Raw genomic sequence first — 17285 nt, 5'->3', positions numbered from 1 at the left:
TTAATCTACTGGGGCTTCTAGTGAATTTTTGATATGGTTTAATAGCTTTGTAAACAGTTTTAATAATCATGATTGTTCCCCAAGCTTTGTCCCCCAAATTGTTAAAAAAAAAAAAACAACGAAACACGAAACCTTACATAACGTTTGGCTAACTAGACAATTTACGTTCGACGTTAGGAAAACGCATACTATTCGTGTGGCTTCTTTCTAGATGCTGTGCGATGTCATGGTTTGGGCGCCATCTTGGACAGGCTCATCAGTCGCCTCGATTTCATGCGAGATCCCGCGGTGTTGATTCGCTTCTGTCAGGATGCCATGAAATGATATGTTGATAAATTGGAATCAATTGTTCGCGTGAAATTTAACGTGGAATTCACTCGTCAGGCAGTGAGTTTTTCTATACGGTATTGTTATGATTACATGTGTTTTGATAAATACCAACTAGATCAGGATTTACACAGATGACATTTGACTAAACGACTTTGATTTACTACAAATCCGAACCGTGATCCACGGCACCATTCGTAGGTTTATATTACGCACTAGATTTTTTTACGCCAAGTTAAAAAGATGAATTTTTAAACTGGATCGAACGCACTTCACTAATCCATGATTATTGCGGGCTTAAGACGCCTAATCGGGGGACGGGTGGGTGAGTGCGGTTGACTTTGCTTGGACTCTTACAAACGAAATGCTTGATGGGTAATGAATGTTAGAAATGGCGGAGATACTCTTTGTTCTGCTTCTCGTTGGCGTAATGGGAATTTCCTATGCAGGAGGAGTTTTCTTCGTGAAAATAATCAAGACGAATACTCTTTAGCGATGTTGGTAAGTCTGTTTCTGTGCCTCCGTGTCGATATAAATTATAATGATTATGCAACGAAATCGTCACAAACAGATAGCTTTAGTAAAATTCTGCCAACTTGGAGACTGCCAAGAGACTGAATGTCCAGAAAATTCTCAAACATGGTGTCCAAATAGAGTCGGATCTTTTGGTTAGACGGCCTTGCAAGAAGCTGCAAACGTAGGTCACTCGGCTTCGGTATCACTCCTTAATGCTTACAAGGTGACCGCGACCTCAATTCTTTAGGTTCCGAGGGAGAAACTGCGCCTCACAAATGTATAATCAATAACGACGTGAAAATTATGAAGGTTTTGCTATTTTCGGGATGTGAGGTAGATGTGAGGAACACTGGGGGGCATTCTACTGTTCATGTAGCTGCCTGACTTCATTGATAATTTTGAGGCAGCAAGGTTGTTGTTGAGTTATACACTATCACATAGAGCGGCTTTTAAGCTAAGAGAAAAAGAAACGTTGTGTGGGGAGGGGTTACTTGTTACGTTGCCCATCAGAAACTCAGCCACCCCACCGCCATATAAACTTCGTACATCAAGCATTACAACTTCTCAGAAAATCCTAAAGTTGTATAATAAAATTGAGACAGAACTTGCCGACATGCCTAGCATCTCTACACTACTCATCCAAAGACGCTTACGGTGGCTTGGCCATGTACACCGTATGGACCCCGGTCGCTTGCCAAGACAAATCCTTTATGGGGTACTGCGAGAGGGCGTCCGACGCACGGGCCGACCACTCCTTCGCTTCAAGGACGTTTGCAAGCGTGACCTGCAACTCACTGAAATCATCCCCAACACCTGGGAGATCCTTGCGACAGACCGGAAAGCCTGGCGTCGGGGTGTGAAGGACGGGGCTCACAGGGCTGAGATGAAGGCCAGGGCCGAGGCGACTATCAAGAGGGGGACGAGAAAGAAACGTCAAAGATCAGATCAAGAGGCCACCAATTACATCTGTTCCAGCTGCAACAAAGATTGCCACTCAAGAATCGGGCTTTTGAGCCACTCAAGAGCCCACCAACACTGATGCGCTGACCATCGCCTCTCCGAGACGAGGATGCCATTAATTTTTTTGAGAGAATACTGTTAATGATCAGAGTCGTTTGTCATATCAGCATATTCCTGTCAGGTACCCTTTATTAGGGAATACTCTTAAAACATCAGACCTAGTCAATTGGGAATTGGTTTCTCTTGAATATCATTTAAACAAATGGTAAGCACCATTTCTTGTCTTCCAGTCTGCAAAGAATGATGGAGAGGAAAGGTAACCCTCAGTTCAATGGTGGGTAAGAGAAGAAACACTTGTCTGTGGATTCGCACAGATGAACCAACCAGGAACTTTAGTAGGACCCTCCAGGGGGGAGTCTCTTAACAGGGAAACATACTCCAGATGGATGGAGTTGTCATACATAAAAAGACCCCCTTCTCATCTCTTTCCCCCCTCTTAAGCTTTAAGGCCCATTTATTTTTAATTTGTTTTTATTATTGTTTAGCCAGGGGTAGTACTTTAGTAGTGGAGCTTCTTCTTGACCATGGAAGTGATGTCTTGCTCACAGATGACCAGAGTTACACCTCATTGCACCTTTCTGCAGCATGGGAAAGTGCGCCAACTTTTAACTTACTTCTTGCTGCTGGGTCAGATATTAATACATTGAACAGAAAGACAGCTGCTGATGTTGTCAGTCAGTCAGCAGAAGTCTACTTCATGCTATTGCTTGTCAAGCACCTTAGCTACAATACTTTTGCATTTCAGTATCAGGAAATTGCTCTCTTAGGATCCTGTTAAAAAGATCAGTTGACCTCCAGTGTCCAAGTTTTTATCAAATTACATTGAAAATATTTTTCTGGTGTTTTTCTTTAATTCAGATTAGTGCTCAGATGCAGGTTTATGTGTCAACATTGTTATTCTGTATGCAGTAGTGTAAGTAGTAAGAATTTTAGGTCTTTGACCTAAAGAACTTTTATAGATATCATTGCTACTGCTGATGTTGTATTTATAGTGCATTAATTTTTTTCAGAAGCAGTTTGCTTTGTGAAACACAGGCTTTAATACTATTTGATAGATTAATTATGTATTTGTTTATTAAATATTTTAAAATTCTGCAATAGATTGATGGTATCATGTTTGTTTAACTGTGAAGAGTGACTAACATTGAATTTCTCCTTAAAAATCATATTACCCCTGAATCAAACATGAAGGTTGTGAGAATAAAGGAAATGATCACTAAAGAAACACTTGATTTTTTAACAAATTCTCCCTGAGAATTCAGATAATTCTCTCTGAGAACAGTATGGAAAATATGCATACTGATATTGGGTGTAAAGGGTCACAATAAAACAAGTGTCCTGTTGTTTTGTTGTTTTTAATTCCTATTCTCCAAATAATTGCCTTCTTATAATCCCTTTTCTTAATCACCCATTTGTTATTATCATAGTTGTGAAACAAAAGTACCCCAAAATAGTGCTTCTCAAAATGTTAGAGTAAACTGAAAAATTTAGTAGTAGTGGCTCAATTCCCCAATTCCCTCAATCAATTCCCTCCACTCAATTCCCTCATTTCCTCAAAGTAGCTCAATTCCCTGATTTTAATGAGTCAGGTCTGGAAAAGGGGAGCGAAATAGTACTATCGTACTGTAAATTTCAAGAACAACGAGCCACTATCGTTGCTGACGGACTTCTTTGAGGACTTCTATGTTTGGAAATAGAACGAAAGAGACTGAACGAAGAAGAGATAACAGCCCATTGATCATCCGCGGGACTGGGACGAGGGCATGAGAGCGCCATGGCAACGGGCTGCCTCAACTCGACGAAAGCCGCCATTTTAGTTACGGAAAAGGAGAATGAACTTACGATTCTACGAGAGTTACCGATGAGATCTCTGCTCTTCTAACTCTTTATGGCCGATTGAAACAAGTATTTAACCTTTCTTTCCGTTCTTATCCCTTGTTTTGGCCATTGATACGAATCTAACTAATAGAAAACTTCGCCATCATTTGTAAACATGTCTAATAAAAGTCGTCAAGATAAGACAAAAACTCCTGCTCAAACGTCCGCTCCACCACCTACCAGCAATGATATTATACCGGGAAGATTTACAGAAGCTGACTGGTAAGAATTTGTCTTGATAAATTGTGATATTTCCTTCACCAATTTTCTTGTTGAAAGAGAGATACTTCTTTTTTTCTAATATGAAGCACTCGGAAAGTGTAGAGAGCCTGAAAGTTTAGAGACCTTAGGAGTTGCTCGAATTGTAACTTAGAGCAGCTTCAGCCTAATGATTATTTTCTAAACTTTGAAAGTGTTTTATATCGCAATGAACGGGCAGCATATGCATGGACAGATTATTTGGTAATATTTTCAATGCGGTACTTTACTTGACGTATAGTTTCTTACCGGATACCGATAGAATTCCTTCTCCAATTCCTCTGTGTGTCTAGACCAATTTTTTTTATTTTAATGTTCAGGTATCATATGGTGGACCAGGAGGACGGGGAGGAATTTGTTGTTGATATAGTGAACGAAATTGTGGAATCCACCATGAAAGTCCTTCATGATCAGTATATTATCAGTCAAACATTGCCATATACTATACAAGAGTCTAAAAATTTACTTCTACAAATCATTGAGGTGTGTGTAGTAATGAGACTAAATATTATAATTATTTTGTGAAATTTTGAGCAGGAATAGGGGTACAAATGTTAATACAGTGAACTTTGAATTTAGACATCAGGTTTGATAACCAGAAACCTCTATAAACCCACCCCCAGCCATTGTATTGTTTATAACGTTTATCTACTGGGGCTTCTAGTGAATTTTTGATATGGTTTAATAGCTTTGTAAACAGTTTTAATAATCGTAATTGTTCCTCAAGCTTTGTCCCCCAAATTGTTAAAAAAAAAACAAAGAAACACGGTCACCCTATGTGGTACTCCATACTTTTTGTAAGCTTTGAGTTGGAGGTGATCATAGACTGATTTTCTACTGAGTGTAGATATTTTTTTTTGTCAAAATAAGTTTTAACCACGATTTGTTGGTTGGAGTCAAAATTCCATCCAGTTATATAACTGTTTAACGTAGCAATTAGATTTCTAGTTTTTATATATTACAAGTAGGAAGGGTGAAGCTAAGAAATTAGGCTGGTGGCTGAAATTTCAAGTGGAGTGGCTTAATAATAATGTTCTATATCGAATGACTGTAAGTGTGTAACTGTACCTTAGAAGTGCCCATAATACATTACTGAGTGATCACCTGCCATAAAATTATCTAGCAGGGGATTGCCATATTTTTTCTTGAAAATTTTACTAACAGCTGGTCCTCAGCAGCAACCCTGGAATAATATCTAATTAGTATCTTTGAATTGCTTATTTTCTAGTGGCAATTTCTTGCCTGTGATGGGGGAGAGAACAACCCTGCTTGCGATGCAACATGGCTGGAGGAAGATGGTATTGTGTCTAATTGTTTGTTGTATATATTGAAGAGATGCCTGAATGCATAATATTACTGAGTGTGGTAATGATGGTTTTTTAGTATTAGATCTAGTTGTTTGTGAAAGTATTAGTTTTTTTGGATGCAAATATGTTTCTATATATGGATTATCTTTTGTTAAATATAATTTTATTTAGAACCTGTAACGCCTTTAACTGATTCATGGGCTCAGGGGTCAGTGCCAATCATGTTACGGCCATCTTCAGCATCATCAGTATCATCTATCCAATCAGATCGAGAGTCTGAGCTCTCATCTGTTGCTGAAGAAAGGCCAGGGTAAGTTTTCATAAATGTTTTACATACATTTCTGTATTGACTTGGTAGAGAAAGTACTGAAATTTTTTGTGCTTCAGCTTTTTGATAAGCTCTAGGTGGAGTTGTTAATTTATTGAATTACAGTCAAGTTGCCGAAGGACCAACTTGCGCATGCCAACTCTCCCACACTTAAAATTACTTTTCTATTGCCTTCTAAGTAGTGTTCATCACTTTGACAATCTTTCTCTGATCCATTTATTCTAAATAAAATTTGTAGTTCATATAATTTATATGATTTTTATATATTCAAGTCATTTGTAAACCAAAGTGATAGAACATTAGTAGTACCATTACAACAGTAGTAGATGCTGAGATCCAAATCCCTGAACATTTGCTGTGATTCTTTGGCTTATGATATAACACAACATACACAACAACAAGAAACTGTAACATATGAACTTTCTTACTGAAGAAATCCACATTGCCATAGTGTAATAAGTGTCAGAAAGATGTTGAAAAGCATCCATAGCATCTAAGTGTATGCATGTAATGGTATGGCCATTGCCGAACACTTTGGTTCATATTGTTACAGCATACAGTTATTGAAACATTATAACAAATGAAACTTTAATTACTTTTTTATCATTCTGTAAGACTAATTCTGTGATGAGCTTATTGAAGTGATTTTATGTGTGGGAGAGTCAATCTGTTGGTGAGTTGGTCAGATACAGTTATATTATTAGGCTTATTATGTTCTTTGTCCATCTTTACTTTGCGTTTAATCTCTTGATACTTGTTTAAGATGCACTCCAATCATTCATGTTTAATTTCCTAATTAGTGCCCCAGAACCACCATTTGAAGCTCTGGATGTGCCAGAGACTCCCTTGTCAATAAGTAGTCCAGCACAGCCTACACCAGCTACTGCAGAGAAGAGAAAGGAAAATAAACCTCAAGAGCTTTCAAAGAAGCAGGTGTTTAACAATGAACAATTGGAATGATTATTATTGAAATCTTTTTGTAATTTTTATAATTTGTCTTATCTGATGTTTCTGTTGCTACCCATGTTAAAAGTTCAGTTGTGTGCTTGCGAGGTACAGGAAAACTGTTGGGCAAACCTAATGTAATGCTGGGAGGGGAGGGTGGTAATCATGTATTGACTTCCCCCTTCCCCCCTCCTCTCCCATTCGATTCTAACTGATTCTCACTTTTAAGGTGCAAGGGAAGAAAAAAACATATTCACCATTTAGACCACACAAAGGAAAACTGCCTTCATTTTCTGGAGTAGATCTTACTCCCTTAACTGATGAGTACAGCTTAAGAACAGCGGAAAGGTTACAGGAGGCCACAATAGGACACAGGGATACCACTGGATTAACTATGCTGTCATCTTCTACTTCTATTCTGAAGGTATGAGTTAAAAATTCCAGCATGTTATGTGATGAAAAAATATTTTATCTTTCATTATTCTCAATCCTTCTGTCATCCCTAATCATACCTGAAATCTAAAATATCATGGCTTCAAGAGAAATCATCTTTAATTTAGCCATTGATTTGTAGACTTGGATTATGACATGAAAATAATTCTGTAGTGATGGAATTCGTAACATTTCTGGAAAAGAATTTTATGATGGAAATCAAACTGAATTTTCTTTTCTAAAAAATTGCATACCTTTTATTTACTTTACAGTTTTGGGTGACTCTTTATAAGCTAACAAATCAACAAATAAATAGGAAAATAAAACTGGGAGCTTGTTGATTGTAATAACTTAACAATGAAATTATAGTAATATTCAGTTAGTGGGATTACTGTTGACAAACCTCATTTTAATGAACACCAGTTTTGAAATTCTCAATCCATGTTAATTATTAATTGCTTTGAAAGTATTTTATGCTTTAAAATCCTTCTCAATCCATGTTAATTATTAATTGCTTTGAAAGTATTTTATGCTTTAAAATCCCTGTCATCCTAAAAATTACATTATCTTCTATTTCTTACTTTCATTGACAAAATTAGCCTTTCAATTGGTCACCTTTGTTAAGTTAAACGCTCTTCTATTAACTAGGGATTAACCATTAATGATGGATATTTTGTTATTAAACCACATCACACAGTATATTTAAGTTTGAGACATTTCTTTTTGAGGGTATAAAAGCCAATTGTTGTTCAGACAAGAGTAATCCTGAAAAGCAGATATGTCTGTGACAAGGACAGGGGATTAGCAAACCTGAAGGGATGTCAAGATATTGACTCTGACTGGCTTCTGCAAACCTCAGTCACTAACAGTAACAAATGTTGTCCAGGACAACTCAACTGACCCATGTAATTGCATTACATAATCAATTATTACTCCTAGGTTAACAAAGATGCATGTTGATGTATGGATAGATAAACCTCTGTGGCCATAAACATCTCTAAATTTTCCCCTCTTTTGTTAAACTAAATATGCAGAGGCTTGAAAGGAGAATTTTTAATTTGACTAAATTTTGATTTTGGACCAAACAGTTTCCTTCAGAGAACAGTCGGCTGGAAGAATGTTACTTCTGGTCATCAACACCTTCTTCCTATTCTCAAAGTTGGAGAACTACTAGTAACTACTCTAAAAGTCAGGTAACACAGTCAGAAACATCTACTGTTTAAACTTAATTAAAATGAAATAGTAAACGTCTGAAGACAATCCTAAAAAAAGCTTCCTTGAATTTTTTTAATCTACACTTTTTTAATGACAAGAATTAACTACGGAAAGTAGCTGCCTCAGAACATATTAATGAAAAATAAAAACAGTGTAAAAAATTATGTAAGTAATGAATAATGCACAACTTAGTTTTTCACATCATTCTGAAAAATGATATCTACAGCATAAAATTTCTGTGTGAATTACCACACTCTGTTAGCACTCTGTACTGAGATTTTTAAAACTCTACTATGACTTGTCATCAACATCTCCCTCAGTCTTTAGAGTGGGTAGCACAAGTGATATCCTTCTCAGGTAGTCTTCACAGCTAAACTCATCAATTCACTGGAAGAGAGGCAGGGAGAGGAGAACCGTTTGCTTTTGAAACGTGCTCTCCTGTCTTCGTTCCTCTGACTCCTGTCACCTTCCACTTTTTGGAAAGCAGTGCAAATGAATGAATTATTTCCCTCATAGATTCCCTGCTTCCTACCTTTTTACTCTCTCTCTTCCCCCCCCCCTCCCCCCCCCCCCCACTTCCTCGAAATGTTGCCGTGAACAGTAGATCCATTGTTGCATCTCTGTACCTCTGTCCTGGTTAAAGTGGACGAAGGGGGGGAGTGTCTCTATCTTGCCTTAAAAAAACGCCCCCTCCCCCAAAAATAAATGACGTCTGTCCTGCAGGTTACAATCACAATTGAACAGAAGTCATTTTTGCTATGTACGTTATCTCTGCACAGGCACAGTATGGCCGGCCACCAGGCATTAAAGATGTGCTCTATGATGAGAGGGGAAATGTAGTAGCCGTGATGAAGATTTCACCGGATAAGCTTCCATCGCACAGGTAAAATGTTTTACTTCGAGTTTTTTTCTTTGAGAGAGAGAGAGAGATCAGGCATCCCTGATTCCTGATTGAATACACTTGAGTGGCATATTTCATTTTATAAACGCATCCCCTTTCCCTCCCCCCTTTCCTTTTCTTTGGAGAACAACCTTTGGCACAAGGCCTGTCTGAATACTTTTTTTTCTAACAGAAGAGCCTAAAATTAATTTGAAGCAATTGGATGCAAACATCAAAGGTGTCGACAACAGAATACGGGGGTGTTGAAGTCTGACCCTCAATGGGTGGAGGGGGGGAGGATTAGATATAATGCGCAAAGCTCCGAGAAATCCTTTAAAAATATATTACACCCAAGCCATTTACCCTTTTTCTTAACAGGGTTCGAACCAAATTTTCAGTAGTGGACGATGATAATGACATGCAGGTAGTGCGTTCTCGGACAAGACCTAGGAAATACGGCCAAAATCCCCGCAAGATGGAAGCAACGAAGGACTTAAAGGCTTCCAAAAATGCAAGTCTCAAACAAAATATCGATGCAAGTTCGATAAATAACGCATCATATCAGACGGAAAATGCTGGCTACATAACACCCTTACCACCTCCGTTGGTAAGCACTTGTCGGTGTTTGAATTCGATAAAGAAATGATTTTCTTGTCTTTGCACGAATTACATTACCTCGCTCTTCAGTTCCTATACAGGAGTGCATTTGACCAAAGTATTCTTATCGGCCAATGAGAACTAAGGTTTAACCCTTTCACTCCCACAAGTGACCAAGAGAACAGAACAAAACAAAGACACTGATCTATAGTTTTCTCAGAGAGGCACCTCCCTTTCACCACCTCCCTCTCTTTCTTAACCCTCTAACTCCCATGAGTGACCAAGAGAGAATTTCTCCTTACAATATTAATACAATATCAAGCAGGTAGGTGATGAGAATCAAGAAAAATATCATTTATAGGATTTTTAGTTGATCATCATAAGAATTGTATGGAAGACAGTAAGGAGAATTACTAATTATATCTTGGGAGTGAAAGGGTTAAAATCGTAGGGAACCAATGAGAACGCAAAGTTAAAACAAGTGAACTTCCCGAAGTGCAGGAAACCTCGGAGTAACTGAGGTACGCGATTGGTAAATTTTCGAGTAGTTTTCACATCGCAAGACACAACCTTTGGGGTGAGCTTTGTGTATTTTATTTTGAATCGGGGCGTAAAACCGGAAGGTTTGGAATGCAGCTACTTGTGGGGAGCACAGATTTTTCGTAGCTTGCGCCTCTGACAAAACGACTGACAACTTTCTACAAGGCTTATAACCTTCCCGACCCCTCTAGGAAAGGTCAACGTCTGCCAGGAGCTTATATTTCTCTACTTAAGGGTTCACAAAGGAATCATTTGATTTAGCCATATTTATTTGCCACGTATTTATTTATTTATTTACTTATTTTGTTAGGTGGACGCTATGGACATATCTGCTGGTGTTCTCTTGAGGGAAGGGAACATTATTAGACGCGGGCCAAGACAGGTAAAGGGCGTTTTATCAAGCGTAATCCCGCTTTGAATCCCTTAACGCGATTAGGGTCCCCAAAGTCTATTGGGATTAAAATCCTCGATCGAGTGTAATCCCGCTTTGTTTCCCGAAACCCGATCAAGGTCCCCGATGTGCATTGGGTATTAAGCGCTTTATCGAGCGTCATCCCATTTTGTATCCCGTAACCCGATCAAGCTCTCAAAAGTCTTAAGAGTGAAATAATAGTGATTAGCTACCCTATACAAAGACCACCAAGAACTATTAATCTTCTTGTTTTGTCTACTGATGTTTCAGATTCCACGTCGTGCGGAAAAGACTCCCTCGTCAGCTTGTCTGCAACCACTAGACAGCACCCGTACTGCGGGACGGGTCATTGATGACATTCTTACCCGCTCGTCTCCCGTGATCAGACCTCTTCATGCGACGGAACCCATTCCTCCGATAACTTCCCAGCCTCCCACTTATTCTTAATGTCGTTAACATTGTGTTCGATTTCTTTGCGTGTAGATATTGTAAGTCTGTACGAGACAAGGAAGTGAACGTTATCGTTTGTCATCGTAGTATGGCAAGACGACGGATTAAAAACGAAAAAATATTTATTTAACCTCTCAGATTGCTCATTCAATGTTGTAATTGGGAATTACTCCCTTTCAACCTCGGAGTCTAACCATCAAGTAGCAGTTTTCATGAATTGGTGTTCAGAATAGTTGTGTTCAGTTTGCCTCATGATATGATAAAGTTTGTGTCATGATGGAAGTTGCAGAGCCATACTTTAAAACTGTTTTTTTCTTTATTCTTTTCGAGGTGAAGGATTTGTGCCTTATGAAAGCTTCTTTGGAAAACGTTCGTTTGTAATTGTTGATATTTCAATATTGTTAGTTGTGAATGATTGTCATTTGAAAATTTAAAAATTGGCTCCTTAGACATGAACGTGTTATGAGATGTATGTCATTTGAAAATTTAAAAATTGGCTCCTTAGACATGAACGTGTTATGAGATGTATGTCTCTCAGATGTGGCACAAAAAAATTCCCATTTGTAAATACTTCATTAACATGCAGTATTTGTAAATATAATTTGTATCAATTTTTAACGCTTGTGGACTTCATTTCACTATTTGTTGTAAAAAGAGTTCTATAAGGTTCTTTTCAATCTGTATTTGGAGTGGACGTGACGTAAAGAGGACCTTTTTTACGAAAGAGGCAAAAGAGCCAAAGGAGTCATCATCGTGACATGCCCAGCCTGCATAGTGAGCGTTTTTGCGCTCTTTGTAACATTCAGAGGTAGGCCGAGAAACGGAGGGGTAAGGTCGCGAGAAACTTGGGACGAAATAATTCCAAACCCCACTCGTTTTCGTAGCTCAGCGGTCATCGTTTTCATCGTGCACGTAAGCAAGCCTTAAGTTAAGCAGGTTATGATAGCTTAGAACCACTCCTTGAAGAATTTATTCGATAAAGTCGTAGACCAGTATTCCATTTTTTTTTCCCGCTCGAAAATTATTTCCAAAAACCCTGTTAGTTTGCCTGTAGTTTTCGTTCATACATGTACTCCCAAAACCTCAACATATCAAACTCATGGGGTACAAATAGTCTTAACATGAATATAGTGACCACGCCCACTTCAACGCCCCACTCAAATCGAGTGTAATTTTCGAATGTTTTACCATCGTGCGGATTCTCTACGGAAAAAGCACTCAATGTACCTCTGAAATATTAAACTATAATATTGTGGCTTTCTATTTCGCTAATTTTCTAACTTGAAGGTAAAGTTTTTCCCTTGTCATTTTTACCTTTTCTCCGAGCGGTTGCGTGAAATTAACAAGGCGTTTTTGATCAAAACACGACCGAGCGAAGGGTCTCGGGCGATATCTCTTTTACGCAGGCGCATTTTAAAAATGTACCGCCAGAATCAAAAGGAGGAACAAATTTCCTTTGTTTTGATATGTAAAGTGTCGAAGAAAAAGCAGATTTGCCCTCGTCAAATGGCGTTTCTAAACAGCTGTATCTTCCTCCTTTTGATTTTTTCCTGTTTTGTAAGCGTGAAAGCAGTAGGAGAGGGATCGGGATACTCAGAAAGCGCTTCGGGAATTAATCTGCCATCGTTTACTTACAAGATAAACAAGTAAGATTTGTGAAGTTCGTTGAAGTATGAAGTCTAAATAAATGCCTTTTTTAAGCTTGTTTGCTGGATTTTTCGTAAACTTCCCTGATTAATTTTTCGTTTCAGCTTACTAATCTATACTATTTCAAAGCAATGCAAAGACGAAGACGGAGAACCATGAGTCGGTCCTCTCAACAATCGTAAACAAAGTGTTTGAGCAATCAGGTATACGAGGAGTAATAATCAATAGCCGCATATCAGAAGTATTCAGAAGGAAAATATTCTGTCTTCAGAAAGCTGTCAAGAAAGCTAGTAATCGTAGTGGAAGGCAATTAAATGCACTTCTTAGCAAGTTGGAAACGGGCCCTCGGTATCGATCTAATATCATATCGATCTCAATATCATACAGTTTTGTATCTTTCTTCCGCGGATTCGCCTTTCTAACGGGGGTGTATGTTGAGTATTCATTGCAAAAATCGCTTTGTTTTTTCTATTTCCCTCTTTGGTCTGTTCGCAACGGAGAGCATGCGCATTACCTGGGGTTAGTGGTTGCGTACACCTGAACCGAGAAAAATAAATGTTCGTCGCACTGGGGAAAGAGTTTGAAATGAAACTGACATCAATTTAAAAAACAATTCGCCGGCTTTCAGTTCATTTTAATGTGAATTTCAAAACATCAAAACCGAAAAGGTACCCCCTGCTTAGCAAATTTCCACGAATAACTATTTTTTATCAAGAATGTAAAGTAAGTGCATTGTTTGCTGTTTTGAAAATTTACTTTTTGGGAATATAAATTAAATTAAAGGTTAAATTTCTACAATCACAACGAGAAAAACAAGAGAAAAGGTAGACTGAAAACTTCGCTCATAGTTGTCGCATAAAGTTGCCGTAGGGCCGTGCTTAACGAGATTTGACGGCTTTGAATGTTTTGTTGGTAAAACATGCGAAGGTAGTTTATGATCATTTGAAAATAAAATATTGCCTTAAAACGGAGAGCTCTAACCCTTCGACTAATTGTTTGTAAAAAAGAGTGACTTTTAAGTCACTAGAACAGTTACGGATGATTAAGTCACTTAATGAAAGAGTTATTGTATTCTTTGCAAAGTTTCGCCAACTTGTCAAAGAGAGACCTTTTGTTTGTACTGTCAAAAAAACAAAATTTCAATATAGTTGACACTTGTCACGGATGATTCGACAAACAAGCGTCGAATTTGTTTAATCCCTTCTTTGATTAGCTCTTAAAATATTTTTAAGGTTTGAAACCGATAACGTTTAGATCGCTTCTAAACTGGAATCGATAAACTTGTCGAGAACTCTGTGAACCGAATAGGGAGCAGTTGTAAAAATTCAGGATCATCAGTGATGGCGAAGCCGCAACGCATGAAGGTAAAATTCGCCGACGAAATGCCGAATTCCAGCGATTTGGTCTGTCCTGGTTGTCGGAAAAGATTCGTGTCACCATTATTGCTTCCTTGTCTTCATACGTTGTGCAAAAAGTGCATTGATGGTGAAAAGATTTCGCCAAGAAATGGAAGCTTACCAAGTTGTTTAGTGTGTTCAAAGGTGCTGGATGTGCGCGGTGAGTTTCCTATCAATTTTGTCGTTAACAACCTGGTCAATAAGGCAGCCGTACAAGATCACACTCCGCTGGAATTTGTCTGTGATAGCTGTGAAGCCGAAGGAGAAAGCGTTACGACACGATGCAATGATTGTTTCCTATTCCTGTGCGAATTTTGTTCTACAGCACATCGCCGAATGAGTGCTACTAAAACGCATACTTTACAGTCAGTAGAGGAGCTTAGGGGACAAATTTTTAAAGGAAATTATGTCCAAAGACAATCCTCCTGTTCTATCCACGTGAAAGAGCGATTACTTTATTTCTGTCAAACTTGCTCACAAATTGTTTGTCGATTATGCTCGCTCGCTGAACACGAGCAACATGAATGTCGCAGAATCACTGATATCACAAAAACGTTCAAAATTAACATGGTAAATCTTGCCGAGCAGTTGAAAGGAAAGCAGAAACACATCACTGAGCAAATATCTCTTATTCAAGAAGATATTTCGACGGTTGAAAACAAGAAGAAGCAGATTCGACTCAGTATTGAGGAATATTTTCAGAAACTGATCGAAGCGATGAAAGATCGCATGTGTGAACTTGTAAATGAGGTCGAAGCTCATTGTAGCACCAAGTTAGAGGCTTTGTTTTCAAAACAAAAGATACTACAACAGACTGTGACACATGCAAACAGCTGTTGTATGTTCACCGATTCCGCCGTAAAACAAGGCACTGATGTAGAAATATTAAGCATCGGCCAGATTGTTACTCAGCGTTTAACCTCTCTTGTCGACGAAGTTGAACGGAAATCTACTACATATCATCCTGGAAATGAAATGCGCGCCTCGCTTGAATTTGTGGCAGAGAGCGAGAAAATTACTAATGATATAAACCATTTAGGTCACGTAAAAATGCAGTCCTCGAGTACGCCTTGCGAGCCTGCATTATGCATTTTGTCTCCCGCTAAAGAGACCCAACAAGTGATCACTGGGGAAGTCAATCGGATGTCCTTGACTTCTGTCAATCAACAAGGAAAAAGACAGCAACGTGGAGGGGATAAAGTGAAGCTGTCATTCTCATTGGCTCGTTCAAGGGTGACGCCAGACAACGCCGGGTTTAAATATGGTTGCCAGGACAACAAAGATGGGACGTACTCCTTAGCTTACGTCATCAACAAACCAGACACCTACTGGCTGCATGTTAGTATAAATGGGAGTCCTGTGGCGGATAGTCCTGTCACAGTCACAGTGAGACCAAGAGACTGGATTGGCAGTCAGCTTATTTTAAAGAGCGAAGATTGTGGAGGATTTTCTCACCCGTACAGTGTGATCGCTGACTCCCACGACCATCTTTTGGTAGCAGATTCTCATAATCACAGAGTTAAAATTCTTTCTTTGAATGGAGAGGTGCTCAAATCATTTGGATCTCAGGGAATGATCGAAGGGCAATTTAACTTCCCGTACTGCTTGGCGCTAAATCGGCGAGGAAACCTAATAATTGTTTCTGATAGTCAAAACCATCGTGTGCAGATTGTCACACCATCGGGTAGACTCGTGAAATGCTTCGGAGGGTTCGGCGATGAAATTGGAAAGTTTAAAAATCCGCTTGGTGTCGCTATTGACTCGGATGACGTCATCTACGTGGCCGACTCCGGTAACAGCAGGATTCAAATATTTTCCCGTGAGGGAATCCCTAGGGGGATGATTGTGTCTAAGGAAATGTCATGCCCGTGGGGGTTGGCTGTAAGCAAAGACAGTCAAATTGTAGTTACAGACTATAATAATCACCGGGTGTGTGTATTTAACAAGGACGGTTCAGTCGCCCTCCAGTTTGGCTCTCGGGGGAATGCCGACGGGTTACTGAACAATCCGGCGGGTATTACCGTAGATGACCAGGGGCAATATGTCGTTGCGGATCGAAGTAACCACCGGGTGCAGATGTTTCATCCAAATGGAACTTTTGCCACTAAATTTGGTGGAAAAGGTCAGGGGGATGGATTAATGATGTTCCCTGCAGGAGTTGCTGTGGACAAAAAAGGTCATCTTTATGTCGCGGACACATTCAATGATCGCATCCAGGTGTTCTCATTGGCAGCAGTATAAGAAATATATCGGATCCATATGTTAGGCGGCGAGCAGGCTCTCATTATCAGCGTTTCAACTCGAGCGTTTTTCGCCCGCGGAAAAGTTGAAGTCTTGAGCACTGGCACGAGCCGGCGAGAGGTCTGCAACATGCGAGGAGTCCAACAATCATCATTTAGTGTTACACCCCGGGGAAACCTCTCCCCAACTAGTCTCCAATCTTCCCGCGGACGGAGAAACGCTCGTCCTACTGCGCTTATGATAAGAGCAAATTCAATAAAACATAACTCTTCTTCACAAAAAATATAAAAATGAATTCCTAAGTTTCTGCACCGACGCATCTCAGTAAGGGGGTTCAGCGGGCGTCCCGGCGCGATTCAGTTCAGTTTCTCATTTTTCTATTTTTTTCTGACATAATTTGTATATTCAGTTATATTATATGACAAGTTAGTCCTGAAGTAAATCAGAACGTTCTGATTGGTTCTTAGCTGGTAGGGATTTTGCCATAAGGACTGTTTCCACGGAGACGGTCCTAAGCCATGTGTTTTCGTTCATGCAAGCGGGCAAATTCAAAGTAAAGAAGTTTGGTCCAAGTGCTGTATAGTGAACTATTTACTAACTTTGCTTGCTCGAGTGGTACTGAGGAATATTGGCTCTTGGTTGTTTTAGTACGGACCTCGTTACGTTATGCCCGGTCCGTACTTTCAGTACGGCCCTCGCGTACGTTTAGTAAGAAGTTAATGTCCTCCATTATAATCAAACAATTGTTATGCGTGCTCTCGATTGGACCAAACGCATCATCTGATTGAATATGCCATGGCTAAAAAAATTGGGAATATCTTGTGATATACTCCAAATGATATCCTCCAATATTCCCCTGTAGCTCATCGTTTTCTTAGAGCTTGGTCCTCAGGAA

General features: G+C 39.2%; 2 protein-coding genes and 1 long non-coding RNA gene across 4 annotated transcripts; all 3 read left to right on the top strand.

Annotated features, from left to right (window-relative positions):
- The first annotated feature begins 690 nt into the window (after positions 1-690).
- Positions 691-2965, top strand: LOC149053853 (uncharacterized). The gene is made up of 2 exons (XR_016183719.1): positions 691-828; positions 2349-2965. It is a non-coding gene; the product is annotated as an uncharacterized LOC149053853 (long non-coding RNA).
- Positions 2966-3615: 650 nt separating this feature from the next.
- LOC113667527 (uncharacterized) lies at positions 3616-11723 on the top strand. Of its 2 annotated transcripts, XM_027183366.2 has the most exons (11): positions 3616-3963; positions 4320-4482; positions 5228-5297; positions 5478-5616; positions 6435-6567; positions 6809-7003; positions 8100-8204; positions 9006-9109; positions 9485-9713; positions 10554-10625; positions 10926-11235. In XM_027183366.2, the coding sequence occupies exons 1-11, from the start codon at positions 3857-3859 to the stop codon at positions 11100-11102; spliced, it is 1494 nt and encodes a 497-aa protein (XP_027039167.2). In that variant the 5' UTR covers positions 3616-3856; the 3' UTR covers positions 11103-11235. The 2 variants fall into 2 exon arrangements, with proteins under 2 accessions (XP_027039167.2, XP_027039175.2); XM_027183374.2 differs by lacking the exon at positions 8100-8204 and having other exon boundaries at positions 3623-3963; positions 10926-11723.
- On the top strand, positions 11702-16960 carry LOC113667511 (E3 ubiquitin-protein ligase TRIM45). The gene has a single exon (XM_027183340.2). It carries the CDS (start codon positions 14093-14095, stop codon positions 16388-16390), a length of 2298 nt encoding a protein of 765 aa, XP_027039141.2. The 5' UTR covers positions 11702-14092; the 3' UTR covers positions 16391-16960.
- Positions 16961-17285: the final 325 nt, after the last annotated feature.

The sequence above is a fragment of the Pocillopora damicornis genome, chromosome 1 (assembly GCF_964200805.1).
Source record: "Pocillopora damicornis chromosome 1, jaPocDami1.2, whole genome shotgun sequence".
NCBI classification, from domain to species: Eukaryota; Metazoa; Cnidaria; class Anthozoa; order Scleractinia; family Pocilloporidae; genus Pocillopora; species Pocillopora damicornis.
Note: the sequence above shows the minus strand (reverse complement) of the source record. Positions and strands in the feature narration are given on the sequence as shown.

Bases quoted from the DNA above. Each gene is read 5' to 3' on its own strand.
- LOC113667527 (XM_027183366.2), top strand. From the start codon at position 3,857: ATGTCTAATAAAAGTCGTCAAGATAAGACAAAAACTCCTGCTCAAACG. The intron at 5,617-6,434 runs GTAAGTTTTCAT...TTTCCTAATTAG, and splicing joins GTTGCTGAAGAAAGGCCAGG to TGCCCCAGAACCACCATTTG. The intron at 9,110-9,484 runs GTAAAATGTTTT...TTTTCTTAACAG, and splicing joins GATAAGCTTCCATCGCACAG to GGTTCGAACCAAATTTTCAG.
- LOC113667511 (XM_027183340.2), top strand. From the start codon at position 14,093: ATGGCGAAGCCGCAACGCATGAAGGTAAAATTCGCCGACGAAATGCCG.